Raw genomic sequence first — 15,715 nt, 5'->3', positions numbered from 1 at the left:
TATTATCACTTAAATTTTGAAAACAGTTTCTGTTTTGGCAGCATATGTGTTGTTTTTATCGATATACTTCATGTGATAAGTTTCTCTATTATGGTTTATGCATATATAATATAATCTGTAATATAATGGAACAGTTGTTATTTGCCTGAATATATCATTTGCTGGGTTTATACATATGTAATACAACAGTTTGTATGAATAACATGGTCCACGAAAATCTATTTTACATCTACTTATCATTTATTATATCTCACTCCATATGTTATAAATGGTTTACTTCTCTCAGCGCACCCTAAACGTTGTGTAGGAGAAGTTTTCATTAACACCTAGGTGGAAAAACCATTCAACATGTACGTTTCTGTCATTTTTCACTGTTGGTTTACATACAGAACTAGTACACGGTTAGCTCTCCAATATGGCGTATGCATTACGTATCGCTGTCAATGTAAAAGTCACGTGATTGCCATTCCAGGGATTTTAAACTCACTGGGTATAGGTTATTTAATTACGGTAACTACTGAATTATACTACCCCTGGAATGGCATCGGCTTATCTAAACCAATGAACTTCCGTGTGACAATTCGAGTGCCATCTTGAACGATGCTACATGGGCTTCCGCGTGTAATTAGTGAAGTGGCGGATCATAGTTATCCCAAAAAAACTCATGTATCTGCTGGAAATCACTGTTGTGCCATGAATTGCTACCACTATGACTACATACATCATTTCACAAGTGAGTTTAGCGTTTTAATCCTGCATTACTAGCACTAGTACAGCAGTAGCTGTTTAGAAGATGCTTGATAGTAGCTGGTTAGTAGTAGCTTGCTAGTAGCTGGTTAGTAGTAGCTTGCTAGTAGCTGGTTAGCCAATTTAGCTTAGCTAGTGTGCTTATATGTATGCTTATAACCTTTATAGGTTGCTCTTGCTACCCAGGTGTTATCTGCATCAGTGGCTAATTCTCTAATTATCCTGAAAGAGTTAAGCTTGCCACAGCTTCAAGACTGTGATGCCACAGTTGAGTTTATTCAGGTTAGTGCTTGCGCCTGATGTCCCATGTGCTAGAGGTGGAACGAGACACGAGACGTCTCGAGTATCGACCTGTCTCGTCTCGGTCTCGTCTCAACTTAACTATTGCCAAACTCGAGACAGGAAATAGAACTAAAGCGCCTGCGCAGGGTCGTTAAAACATGGCTTCTTGCGGTAGCAACAACTCCATATATTGTAACGGATTGCGGGCAGCTGCCTTTAAAGTTCTACCCGGTCCGTTACTACCTGTTGCTATTGATTATGTTGGCCACTGAGTCTAATCATGTAGTCCGGACAACGGCCCTGTTATATTTTAGTTCGGTTCTGTGTTCTTAAAACAGATACCGGGTCGTATCTAATTGCTCTTCGGATAATCCACTTTAATAAATTGGATAACTTTTGCGGGTAAAATGTCTGTATTTTATCGTATCGTGTCTAAACACCAACTGACCTTCATAAAATTCGGGCCTCTTTTACGTATATACTACCAATCGCGGGTAAAACTTGCCCGGACACGGAGAAACGAACGAAAGGCCGTGTCGACCATAGTCCGTGTTCGGTTAACAATGACGTTTTGTTAACTCAATATAAGAATGTACATGTATACAGTAATTAATATAATTTCATGAGTACAATTTAAATATAATTCACATACTACAGTTAACACATAAACAAAACTTAACATTATTGAAACAATAAGAATGAAAGCGTTATCGTGTGTTCTTTTAGTTGCGGTATTTATTTGTAGAGCGACGGCTATCGGTTTCATTACACATTACATTAAAAAGTAAGAACTATTCAATAGATGGTAAAAATATGTACAAAGCAATATGTTTATAATAATTATGATCAATCAAGCTCAAAATTCTTAGAATATATAACTTCGGTATTTTAGAGCTGTTTGTGTCACTTTTGTTTACAAAAACTACATGCAATCACTATAATAATTAAAATGTTGTATTTAAATCGTTTACACCAGTTGAAAATTCAATTTAAAAATAGATTTATTAATTTATATATACCGAGTAGCTGGTACTTGTGTAGTGAAATCATCACCAAATGCTCATTACTTTACTGTCTCGTGTCTCGAGTCTCGACTTTTCACAAGACAGTGTCTCGAGTCTCGTCTCGAACTTAAAAAACCTGTCTCGTTCCACCTCTACCATGTGCTACTGCAATTTGATATTGCAAAGACTTATTATGTCTTTGCAATAATCATACCGCAGTGTGATCGCAGTTAGAATAATGTAGGTTAACTTATATAAGTTGTAGATATTAAGAATTCAATATATTCTGATTCAATGAATATTAAATTCAGACAATGTTAGTAAAGGTGGTTTCTTGTTGTGTTTCTGCAGAAAGTTGATAGACTATTTGATATACACAATAGTCGGTCAGTTGCAGGCCATGGCTATAAACAGCCTATACGGTTGTCTAGTATGAAGTGTCCAACTCCATTTTTACTAGACATAAAGACATATTTTTATGAGTTTGAGAACAATGGATGATACACCTTTATGCAACACTAGGTGTTACTACATTTTTGTTGAAACTGTTGCTTGTTTTACTGTTCACTTCCTATCTCTCCACTATGGTCAAAATAGACTGAAATACTAATTCAAATTTTGGATTGAATCAGAATTGCACACATATTCTGGTAATGATCTATTGTTTCATTTGTTTGGTGACCTGACAAAGTCTGTTATTTTTCACAATATTCCAGTTTGTTTCTATGGTTGAATATTCTTCGTTTATTGTTCCCTTTTCTAGTTTATGATCTTTGTGTGTGGATGGTTCTGCTTTTTAGTTTTCTAGACTAGCAGCTGCATCACGTAGTGTGGTGCGATATCAGTGCATAATTGTTATAAGTCTGCATTAACTTATATTATTAACTTAACTTATTAACTTAATATTACATTAACTTAACATTATTGTATTTCTATAACTCTATAAACTATAGATTATGTCTAGTTGTCCTTAGTGAATACAGATCATGTGCTCCATTTGTATAGAGAAATACTCTACATAAAGCTTTACCAACCAGCCTACAATGGGTTGCATTCCAAATAATCATGTGCAAAAAGTAATTTTTTGGAGACCTTGTAAGGTGGGCCACGTTAAATCTGATAGTGGGCCACCACAGGCCGCTATTTGAGCATCACTCATGTACAGTAAAAAATGAACGATGTTTATGTATTGACATATTTTGGTGGTTTGTTTGTAGGTATGTTTGCATTACTGGATTGGTGTTCGCTGTTGATGTAGTGCTCGGTTTAGTTGAGAAGCTACTGAAGGTCATTTAGGTTACCTGCTGATGTATAAGTTCTCACAAGGCCATCTAGAGTTGTTCTTTAATGCTGTGCAAAAGTGTGGTATGTAGTACAGTGCTTGGTAAGTCATCTCATCCAACTATAGCTGAAAACACACATATTATGCTTTGCAGTATGTGATTTCACCTGCTGGATATAGCTTTTCATACCACGCGCTGCTTTCAAGCAAAATAGATCAAGTGGGCCAAGTCAAGAGATTTCAAAAAATGATATCACCAAGCTTCAAGATAATGGGCACCAAAACCTAAATATAATCAATTAATATATCGCTAGACACCATGATAATGCTCGACCATGAATCTATTTTCTTGGTATGTTTGATTGTAATGGGGACCTCAACTGCCTACCAAATTTCTTTTAAAAATCAATATTATTCAGTCTATATTTAACACAATTTCCATTTTATTTCCAATTGAAACAAAGGACAACTGTTATTATTTCAGGAGGCTGGAACAACAACCCATCAGTAAAACAGTTCCAGCATATCTTTAGGCGCTTGGTTACAAGATGTGGTGTTACACCAGGAGCTACTGGTAATGTCAGATCTAGTGATGACACTGCATTGTTACAAGCTTCTACTACCTATGTGCCACCAACTGTTGGTAGTGAAGAGTATGTTGTAGATGTTATTGACAGACAAACTATTCTTCCCGAAGGAATGCTAAACATTACATCACAAGCGCTTCTTGGTTACATTGCTGTATATTTATCTGGTTGGCTTGTCAGAAAACTGCTTAAAAAGTTGCAATGTGAGCCATGTAGACTCTCCCTAATTCAGTCTAAGGAAGTTAGCAAATATGATGGTATTCATGTTCTGTTAAAAGTTAATAACAATGGTGGCTTGATTTCTACTTCTGATGGTGTTGTAACAACTGTTCTATGCGCCGAAAAGTATCTGACGGTGGCTACATCAGCAAATCAATGTTTGAAATATCCTAAGATTCTGAAGTGTGTAAAAGAAGAGATTGCACGCTATGATATATTTGAATTAAAGCAGCATTGTACAGACACTTCTGTAGGAATTGATAATCATCACTTCTCACTACTAGCTTTAGTGGTTAAAACATGCTTTGATTTAAGGCAGCACCACTTTACCAACTTGAGAAACCCAGATTTATATAAAGTGAACATCAGACAAATGCTACAAAAAACATTATTTAGAGGACAGTGAACTGTCATGTCGCTGTGACATCATTTGCCTATAGCCCGTTTATGTTAGTACTTCTCTTTATATATGCATACAAATAGTACATAATGCAGGCAGGAGTAGTTCAATTTATTATATAATTTATATATACTATAATGCTATAAGCCGTTATATTAGGATTATCGGAGCATCTGGCTCATTAATTTTTTATGTCTAGATCATTTTTTTAATCACAAACAAATTTGATGATCAAGTATAATGTAATTAAGATTTATAGTTTGCTTTTGGTCTATATCAATGAATAACACTTAAAAATATAATACAAATCAAGATATATTGAGTGTTGGGACCTACTGGTGCAGTAGCTAAAGCTAATCTAGGCTCGAGGCCAATCAAACCATTTTTCGAACAAAGCAATGTAGGTTGCAAGATTTTAGTCAAATGTATACAACAGTTTTGGCCAGTTTTTTGCTCTTGGTGATGTAAACAGCTATTGTGATCTCTCATTAGATAGTCAATAATTTCTAAAGCTGAAGTTCACTGGGCTAGTAAGGCGAGCAATGCCAATGATACTCTTAAATCCTGTGGAAACATCTGTTGATGAGAAAGGCAAATTATGTTGAGCCCAAATACATGTAGAGTTGTCTGCTTATTGTTGAAACTATGCTAATAGCCATCTACAACAAAAACTTATAGCCTATGAATCTTTAGCTAGCTTGACTTTGATATATAGGTTGATTAAAATTGAGGATGGATAAGGGCACCCCCAAGCTCATTGAGATTAAATGTTGTATAATGTTGCTAGGTTTCTATAAAGGGGCCCTAACCATGTAACATAGTTCAAGATGGCGATCAAATTGTTACGCTGATAAATGACCTTGGCCATTTCAGGGGTATTACGGCATAATTCAGTGACGATAACGAACTGCTAGTGTTGCAGAAGTTAAAATCTGCTCGATAAAATCTGAGTGAAAGTGGATGCATCGGTCGACTTGCGGTAAAGCACTGGCGGGGTTTATCCAGTTATACCATAACAGCTAATATGAATTGTTTTAATTTTGGCGTCTGAAATATCAAATTTTTTGAAAGCAAATTCTCTAACCGGAGTAACCAATAAAAAGCCCAGAATGTGCCCTATTCATTCATATACCTTTCCCTAGGAAATTACTCACCAGAATGTATACATGAGCGCAAAATTCCCCTCATATTATGTTATACATTACATTAACCAGGTTACATGGTATAATGTACATGGTACATGACATCATTTATCATGTATGCGATTAATGTAAATATGTACATAAAGAAAGTTATATATTCCAAATGTGTAGCCAGAAAGAGTTTAATCTCAAAATAACAAACCTGCCTGTAGTAAATGGAAGTTCAATCAAGTAATATAATATATTTTGTTATTGACTAGAAGTAGAATAATTTTTTAATGATTATTAAATATAATTGCAGTCAGAGATAAGATTGCAAAATATAATTGATTTCATAAGCTATCTCTCCGTAACAGTTAGTATAAATGTTCAAATATAGTTGCTATAACAAGTTTAGCATTTAAAAATTCTATATAAACTTTCAAGTAGAAAAGTATTGATTAAATGCAATATGAAAGAAATATGAATATTTAAAAAAAAGAGTTAAAAGAAAAACATAAACTTAAAACCTACATGTAATATAAACATCTGAAAACCAAATGAGTGTCATGCAGTCATTTTACAATATGAACATCGCTTATAACTAATTTTATTGTGACATTTGATAGAAACACTAGTGCAACATATAGACGTATTATGTACAGGCATGTAAACTATATGAATAGACATTTTGGATCACCCTTGTTTTAATTAGTTTACAGTCTTCTGACAACATCTCACATGGCCATTGAGCGCCTCCGCTTTGAGAAATCGGTGATAGGTATGGTTACTATTACTACTTCTATTTGAGCAACCTGGAGCAGAGCAGCTACTAGGCACTGCAATATTAGACATAAAATAACCAACAATATTGTGACAGCATTTTGTTTACAATCAATATGATTTATAATGTTATATCAAATAATTAAATTATCAATATTGCTACCAGTCGTATTTCAATTGGAAATTTTAAAATTAATATACTGCATGTTGCATGCTTTTATAAACTATAAAAATGTATTATTTTTATATGATTTATTGCTATTATAAAATATTTAATATCATAGTCCTACATATATTTAATATTTAAATACATATTTAAGTTTAATATTTATTAATTTAATAATATAACATAATACACATTTTACAATATAATATAATATAGTAAATGAAAATGTAATTGAATAAGTTATTACAATTATTACACTGTGACTAACGCTAACTAATAAAATAAAACATGATAAAATACTATAATAGTTATACATTTATCACTCATGTATTGTATGTAGTACGCAGTAGTATTGTTCATTGCACGTAATATTGTAAAAATATAGATAAACTATGATAACGATTTAAAATTATGTGTAATTTCAAATATGTAATAAATCAATAAATATATTTATATAATTATATAATACATAAATATACATGTATATAAATAACATTTATATTTATTTCATAATATTATTTTAAAAATATATCGCCTGATACTCACTCAGTCACTGGTAATTTTTCCTCCATCTATTGAACTATTATATTCTGTTTAATTCTGGACAAACTAGAAATTTGAATTTAAAAATATAGTGACAATGGTACATGAGATAAACAAAAATATAGTGACAACGGTACATGAGATAAACAAAAATATAGTGACAATGGTACATGAGATAAACAAAAATATAGTGACAATGGTACATGAGATAAACAAAAATATAGTGACAATGGTACATGAGATAAACAAAAATATAGTGACAACGGTACATGAGATAAACAAAATATAGTGACAACGGTACATGAGATAAACAAAAATATAGTGACAACGGTACATGAGATAAACAAAAATATAGTGACAATGGTACATGAGATAAACAAAAATATAGTGACAACGGTACATGAGATAAACAAAATATAGTGACAACGGTACATGAGATAAACAAAAATATAGTGACAACGGTACATGAGATAAACAAAAATATAGTGACAATGGTACATGAGATAAACAAAAATATAGTGACAACGGTACATGAGATAAACAAAAATATAGTGACAATGGTACATGAGATAAACAAAAATATAGTGACAATGGTACATGAGATAAACAAAAATATAGTGACAATGGTACATGAGATAAACAAAAATATAGTGACAATGGTACATGAGATAAACAAAAATATAGTGACAACGGTACATGAGATAAACAAAAATATAGTGACAATGGTACATGAGATAAACAAAAATATAGTGACAATGGTACATGAGATAAACAAAAATATAGTGACAATGGTACATGAGATAAACAAAATATAGTGACAACGGTACATGAGATAAACAAAAATATAGTGACAACGGTACATGAGATAAACAAAAATATAGTGACAATGGTACATGAGATAAACAAAAATATAGTGACAACGGTACATGAGATAAACAAAAATATAGTGACAACGGTACATGAGATAAACAAAAATATAGTGACAACGGTACATGAGATAAACAAAAATATAGTGACAATGGTACATGAGATAAACAAAAATATAGTGACAATGGTACATGAGATAAGCAAAAATGTTAATTTGAGTTAATCAGAATTCGGAGATCACTAGAATAATGTTGGTTACGCCAACAAGCGAACATGTAAGCACCATGCGGTAACCTAGCAGTCAACGATAGCCAATGTTAATGACAACGTACATTTGGATTTTCAATAAAGGCATTAGGCATAAGATTTACCTGCTATATTGACTATTGTACTTTCAATAGACTCCACATGTATTGAATTTTTGCTCAATATATCTCAAATTATGATTAGCCTGTGAGTAGCATAGTTTATTGGAAAAACAATTTCAGTGCCATGGTGAACTCAATAAAATACTCCGCTTTTCACCACCACTTCTAGGAGCTCAACACAAATAGCCTTGGACTGAGTTGCATCCACTCTCACTCTTCCACTGAGGGCAAAACCATATTTTATCATTACTAAAAACATGAATGTGTGACTTTTATCTCGCCCCGTGACACGTAAGAATTTTGGAAAAGGCACATACCGGTGCGTACTAAAATTATGGTAGTCATATTATTGTTAAATATACGCTTACGTGTCATTCAGAAATTATGTTGAGGTATGCGGAGCATTTTGAAGCTCTGGCGGAGCATTTTCGCCTACATTATAATTTCGGTCATGATAACCGAAGTGAAAATCTTTGCATTGATGTTTGATCACGACGGCAGAAAACAATTCTTTGCCCAATTTTTTGTTTAATATGAAAACTAGAGGAATTCCCGGCCTTGCTAGGGTAATACTGAATTTTTTGCACAAAAACTTTCATTTTTATTTAATACATGCAGTATTCACCATTCTAACTTTTAAATCGGGTTCGTTTATTTCTGTGTGCCCTGCAAATGCATAATTTAAATGTTTGAAAGCTCGAGGCATAGCTAAAACAGTTTGTTGAAAAACATTTCTCACTTCTTATGCTACACATTCTCTCAAGATTTAAAGCAAGTTATAAACAGTGGCAGGTGTAGCTGCCATTGGCTAAGCTTCTTTACTCAATAATTTTGAGCAACTTAAGCTTGTCGAAATATATATATAATAAAATGTTTGCTATTTGTAGTTTTTTATTTGTATATACACGTATATACGTGTATATACATGTATATACATGTATATACACGTATATACATGTATATACATGTATATATACAGGTATATACGTGGATATACATGTATATACATGTATATACACGTATATACATGTATATACATGTATTTACATGTGTATATACGTGTATATACGTGTATATACATGTATATACGTGTATATACGTGTATATACGTGTATATACGTGTATATACGTGTATATACATGTATATACATGGTTTGTTACATGTATATACATGTATATTTGAATTTTTTATATTTGGCCAGCATGTTTGAGCTGGCCGACACCTACTTTTGTCATTTCCGCACCACGTAGGAAGTAAGCGGCCCTCCTCTGGCAATGCGCCGGAAGAGGACCACCGTCCCATTTTTTAAGGTGATGAGTTCCCCAGTAGGTTTCTCAACCAACAAAATTTTATACAATATGTAATATCTAAAGAATTTAATTTTTGTACACGAAATTCATTATATATGATTATTCATTATATTATATGTAGGATAATACAAATCCTCTAAATTCTAGATTGTAAGAAGAAATTGTGTAGATTTTGTGGAAAGTTAGATCATGAATTTGAATGTTGTACTCTTGGTGGGTTTTCCTATAAAGAGATTGCTGCTGGTATTAAGCTTAGGGTAGAGAATAGTAGCAATAGGGGACCTGAGTCTAAGTTGAAAAAGCCTAGTTTTAGTTTACCTTTTGTTGCTAAAGTAGATAGTTTTGTAGAAAAGATGGAGTCTGAGTCTGTTTCGACTGAGGCTGCCATTGAGCAGAGGAGAGTTATGCTCTTGCATAGGAGGGAAATAGAGGAGCAGTAAAAACACGCATTGTCTGCTATAGAGAAGGACGAGAGAGTTGGAGGAGGAGATTGAGAGGGAGTATAAAGAGGCTCAGATGCACTTGGCTGCTGGAAAGCAAAAAAGGGCTCAGAGGAGTGCAAAGAACACAAGTTCTGTACCTGCTACTCCTAGTAGAGATACTAGAAAGGAGAGTAAGGTTGAGGAACCCAAAGAGGGAATCCAACCTGAAACCTCCGTTGTGAGAGTAGTCCCTAGCAGAGATTCTAGTAGTGTGGAGAGTAAGGTTGAGGAACCCAAAGAGGAAGTCCAACCTGAAACCTCCGTTGTGAGAGTAGTTCTTAGCAGAGATGCTAGTAGTGTGGAGGGTAAGGTTGAGGAACCCAAAGAGGAAGTCCAACCTGAAACCTCCGTTGTGAGAGTAGTTCTTAGCAGAGATGCTAGTAGTGTGGAGGGTAAGGTTGAGGAACCCAAAGAGGAAGTCCAACCTGATACCTCCGTTGTGAGAGTAGTTCTTAGCAGAGATTCTAGTAGTGTGGAGGGTAAGGTTGAGGAACCCAAAGAGGAAGTCCAACCCAAAAGCTTTGTTAAGAGTGGTAATGATGACCAGCTTGCTGGTTCTGAGCCAAAAGTTACAGATAACCCGGCAGCAATGGATGTGAAACCTGGAAAGACCTATTGGTACGGAGAGAGTGAAAGAAAAATTGAAAGAAAAATTGCCTACATGCTTTGACATTGACCTTAGACACATTTTAGAAGTGTCAGTCACGATATAAAGTATGCACCCCGTTGTAGCTAAAAACACAACAGACTAAAATAGAAAACGTGGAGTTGTGTGACATTTTCTTCGTAGCTTGTGAACTCGTGAGCTACGAACAATTGGGAGTTGTGCGACCACACCTGCGTTATCATGTAAATACGTCCTCCTCATTCCTACGATTAAAACCACAACTTCGAAGCTCAAAAACTCGTAGCATGTAAGTAGTATAATGAGAGCAGATCTACACACACTAGGCGGAGCTTAGGGAGCAGGAAGTGACATCACATCAGGATCTGTTTGATTGACAGTTGGGGGGCGGAGCTAGGCGGTGTTGAGTCATGGTGTGAGTCATGGCGATCTGTGTGATTCGTGGTGCGAGTAATGGTGTGAGTTGGTTGGTGACGTCGCGGTGGTGGTGTCGGTGGCCGAGTGGTGAGTCGGGCCGCGAGACGATTCGCGGTTGTATTTGGGATTATCGGATTTCGTTGGCGTCCGGTAGAGGTCGCTCTTCCGTGCCGTTTCGGGGATTGACGGAGAGCTCGGTGGCGACGGGTTGACGGACGGTGGCGGATGGATTTCGAGATCGTCGGAGCTTGTATGTATTTTCTTTTTTCCGATCCCGAATGAGAATGATGTGTCTGCGAACGAATATTCATTTTGATTGTAAACTTCATAAATTCTGAAATTATCCATCGCTGTTATGGTTCCACTACTTTTTTAAAGATAATGTATAAATTGATGAAGTATTATTAGTTAGTGTTGATTGTTACTGGAGCTTCTGAGGAGTCAACTTCCAATAGTATGAATATCGACATTATTTCTGAAAGAACTTCCCAATTGAATATGAAACAAAGAGAGTATAGAAGACCAACCAAGTCTAGATTGAACAGAACTACGTCATTACGAAGATCATCAAGAAAAAGTTCGGTAGTAAAGCGGTTATTCGAATCCAAGGAAAATTATATGGAAGGAGATGAGAAAATTACGTCACCTATTGCAACAGTTTTTAAAACCGAGGAAATGCAAGAACCATGGAAATGGATTGATCTAAAAGTTTTGGATATTCCAGCTTCGTTAGAAGTAATACAAGCAAATAAGTCTGAAGAAAATGACAATTGTGAGATTGCGTTGCAATTCTTCGTTGAACGTAAGGGAGAGCGTGTGGTATTATGTTCGATCATCGAACCTCAAAAGTATAACATTCCCTCATCATTTCAATGGTTGACACCAGCTCTCATGATATTGGATCGAAGTGAGATTTACATGAACTCTAAGTCGTCATCAGGATTAAAACTTTTCAGAATTGACGGAGCATGCAATCTGAAGGAATTCAGAGAGAAATTAAACAAAGATTATAAACTCTGTATATCAAGACAGTAATGAGTTAAGGAAATGATATTATGATTAAATTTTATATAGTTTATTTGATGATATATCATAGGGATTTAAACTTACTATCAATGGATATGTTATTGAATAAAAGTTTTGTATATAAAAATGCTAAAACATAATATAAAAAAGACTATTGAATTTCATTCAATCCCAATTTTCTTCTTCTTCTTTCATTGTCGAATGAGAATGAACTGTCTACAATCAAAACATACATTATTTTTAGTGAGATATAGTAAAAGTAAGACATACAATCAGATTAGATCATTCATTCAAACTAAAAATCAAATATAATGTAATACTTACTGAAGAAGAAGAAGATCCATCCTTTTTCTGAATGGAATCTTCCTGTTGAGATACGGGAGCCTGCAATTGCAATGATTACAGTCAGGATGGATTACTATAACCTTGCTGAGATAGTAGACTCCACATTCACAATGGACTCCAACTTAAATTGTAAATTTCAATTGCATTAGTCATCGAATCATAGAATGATATGCAAGATGTAATACAGACAGAATAGGATATGCAATCAGCTAGAGTAGGACATACAGACAATAAGAAAAACAAATATGTTACATCACATAGTCAGACTAGGACACACAGACAGAGGAGGATATTCAGTTAAAATAAAGAAATAAATATAATGTACTACTTACTGAAGATTCAAATTCATAAAGCCTTCTCCGAAAAGGACTATATTTAGTTCGGTGATGCCCAGGATCCTACAATTGCATTGATTATAGTCAGAGTAGAACATGCAGACAAATTAAAACACAGTCAGGTCTTACTTTGAATTTCAATTCCAACTCCTTTTGTTTTAAAGTGGAGTTATACAAAATATTAATTACTGTTTTCACAGATTGATACTCATTTCAACATTCCTACATACCAATTGGAGTGAATTTTGTTGAATGTATTTGATCTTTAGTTACATGTTTTATCATTATACAACGATATTAGACGAAATAAATATAATGTAATACTTACTTTTAAAGTCAATGTAACATCGAAGTTACGAAAGAACTCCTCTCTTTGCTGCTGCATGACCAATGATTTCTACAATAATTTCCAAAATTACTTTGTATAATTTAATTGTTTCATTTAAGCAAACCCTATAATTCGAAATATATTTAATATGTAGTTTATATTCTCAAGTTTCCTTTAATCAAAAATATAATTTAGTAAAATATTATAATGTAGTACTTACTTTCTTTTGAAGCTTGATCTTGAATCGAAAAGCCTTGTTTTTCAGGATCTACCTCTCTACCCCAAGGGCAGTAGCCCCATATCTCAACACACGTGTCGATGCATTTTGTCTGAGTTAGGAGTCTATCCACGTTTTTGTCTCGAGCACACATTGTAAACTATTATAAATAAAATGAGATGAAAAACTTATTCTTTCTCGTTGCTTATATAGTAAGCAGAATCAATATTATGGTTGATTAAACTTGTGTAATTTATGATCACGAAATTGTAAAATCAGCTAAACAGATTTCGCGAAATTCAATTTCGCGAAAGTTGACTATATAATATATGATGTGAAATTTCGCGAAATCCAATTTCGCGAAATTCACTTTCGCGAAATCCAATTTCGCGAAATTCACTTTTCGCGAAATTGAATTTCGCGAAAGTTGACTATATAATATATATGATGTGAAATTTCGCGAAATCCAATTTCGCGAAATTCACTTTCGCGTTGATGTACAAGTGAGCCGTGATTTATAAATGTATATATAATAATAAAATGTGAGTAAGATAAAAGCTACTGAAGATACAATAAACAACGCTAGGATTGTGCTAGTCTATGTTAATATACAAGTGAGCAGTGATTATAATTGTATATAATAATAAAATGTGAGTAAGATAAAAGCTAGGGTTGTGCTAGTCCATGTTAATGTACAAGTGAGCAGTGATTATAAATGTTAATTCAATTATAAAAGTTAAATTCAATTTTACATCATATTGTGTAGGAACTTTCACATAACGTAAGGCGTCAAGTCGGTGTCAGTTCTCAAATTCGATTTGAATCATAAGAATCACTTGGCTAGTCTTAAAACACTATTTTCTCTCTTGACTCATTTAGTAAAAAGGTGATGTCTAGTGTTATCTCTAGTATATATATGCTAGTACCCTGTCAGTCTAGTTCGCTGTGAGAGATCAGTCAGTTGTGGCGATAAAGTACAGAGAATAAGCATGTGTGCAACTATTCAGAAATACTTAAAGACGATCGATTGGTGCGGATGGGTATGCCAAGCTAAATGTCACAAACTGGAGTCTTGTCGAACGCTATCTTTTATCCTAACCTTGAACCCTGGTGACGGATTGACAGACGGTCAGACAAACAGACGAGACGGTTAGACAGACACTGCTCTTATAACATATGGTAAACACAAATTTTAGTTTTCTTTTATTTTAGATAAATAAAACATTTTCTATTATTTTGCCTTTGAAGAATAGACCTTGATGTCTAGAAAAAAAGGAGTGTGTTCCCCTCAACTTATTGTAAAACTACCGTAATCATAGACCATAAACCGAGTAGACGTGAAAAAAAAGTAGAAAAGTTGTCGATACGAGCCAGCAATACTACATTTACCAGACAGTTGTTCAATTAAAAGGTTAAGTCTGGTTCGTCCTTTTGAAGGCTCAAATGGGTGAGTTTGGGAAGATTTTAAAATGGATTGGGCAATTTACATGTATTTCACTGTTCTTATAACGTGAAATCTCTATAGCCCAAACATTCTCGGAACAGATTATTTACGTTATGAGAGCCTCTACTGTAATCATAGACTGTAATCATAAACTCGAGTATGAGTCATGTAACTGCTGTGGTTAGATGAACTGAGGTCACCCTTTTTACTGCTACAGTTGACCTCCGTCTCTTCATCCTTCAAGGCCGTGTTTGGTCGAAGAATAAAAACTTTTGGCCGATATGTAACATTGCGACAGCATGTGCTGATACCATGTGCTGACACACTTCATTTCCTGGCTTCTGCCTTGCAAGTGTTTACAAGCAATTGGAGGAATCTGCGCCATTATTTTACCAATTCATCATGCTCCTCAGGATACGATTATATACAGTCCACCATCAGGATACGATTATATACAGTCCACTCTCAGGGTACGATTATATACAGTCCACCATCAGGATACGATTATATACAGTCCACTCTCAGGGTACGATTATATACAGTCCATCCTCAGGATATGATTATATACAGTCCACCCTCAAGATACAATTATATACAGTCCTTAGAATACGATTTTGATCCGTTCCAGGGTTGGCATCATATGGTGAAAAATAATGCAAACATTCTTTGGTAAAAATCGTCAAAATTTTATACAAGTGCTGTACATATTAAAAATTAGTAACAAAATAGTAAGTTAACCTAAGTAACTATAGTCACCTATAGTAACTATAGGTAACTATAGTAACTATAGGTAACTATAGTTACTATAGGTAACTA

The 15,715-nt window shown here is 34.3% G+C and overlaps 1 protein-coding gene and 1 long non-coding RNA gene across 2 annotated transcripts; one reads left to right on the top strand and one right to left on the bottom strand.

Annotated features, from left to right (window-relative positions):
- The first annotated feature begins 709 nt into the window (after nucleotides 1-709).
- LOC137397305 (probable serine/threonine-protein kinase kinX) lies at nucleotides 710-10,832 on the top strand. Its single transcript, XM_068083594.1, has 3 exons — nucleotides 710-733; nucleotides 916-1,029; nucleotides 10,143-10,832. Exons 1-3 carry the CDS (start codon nucleotides 710-712, stop codon nucleotides 10,830-10,832), a joined length of 828 nt encoding a protein of 275 aa, XP_067939695.1.
- Nucleotides 10,833-12,554: 1,722 nt separating this feature from the next.
- On the bottom strand, nucleotides 12,555-13,318 carry LOC137396164 (uncharacterized). Its single transcript, XR_010978489.1, has 3 exons — nucleotides 13,239-13,318; nucleotides 12,908-12,973; nucleotides 12,555-12,614 (listed from the first exon to the last, which is right to left on the bottom strand). It is a non-coding gene; the product is annotated as an uncharacterized lncRNA (long non-coding RNA).
- Nucleotides 13,319-15,715: the final 2,397 nt, after the last annotated feature.

Source organism: Watersipora subatra, chromosome 5 (assembly GCF_963576615.1).
Source record: "Watersipora subatra chromosome 5, tzWatSuba1.1, whole genome shotgun sequence".
Taxonomy (NCBI): Eukaryota; Metazoa; Bryozoa; class Gymnolaemata; order Cheilostomatida; family Watersiporidae; genus Watersipora; species Watersipora subatra.
This window is presented reverse-complemented; position numbering and strand designations above follow the sequence as displayed.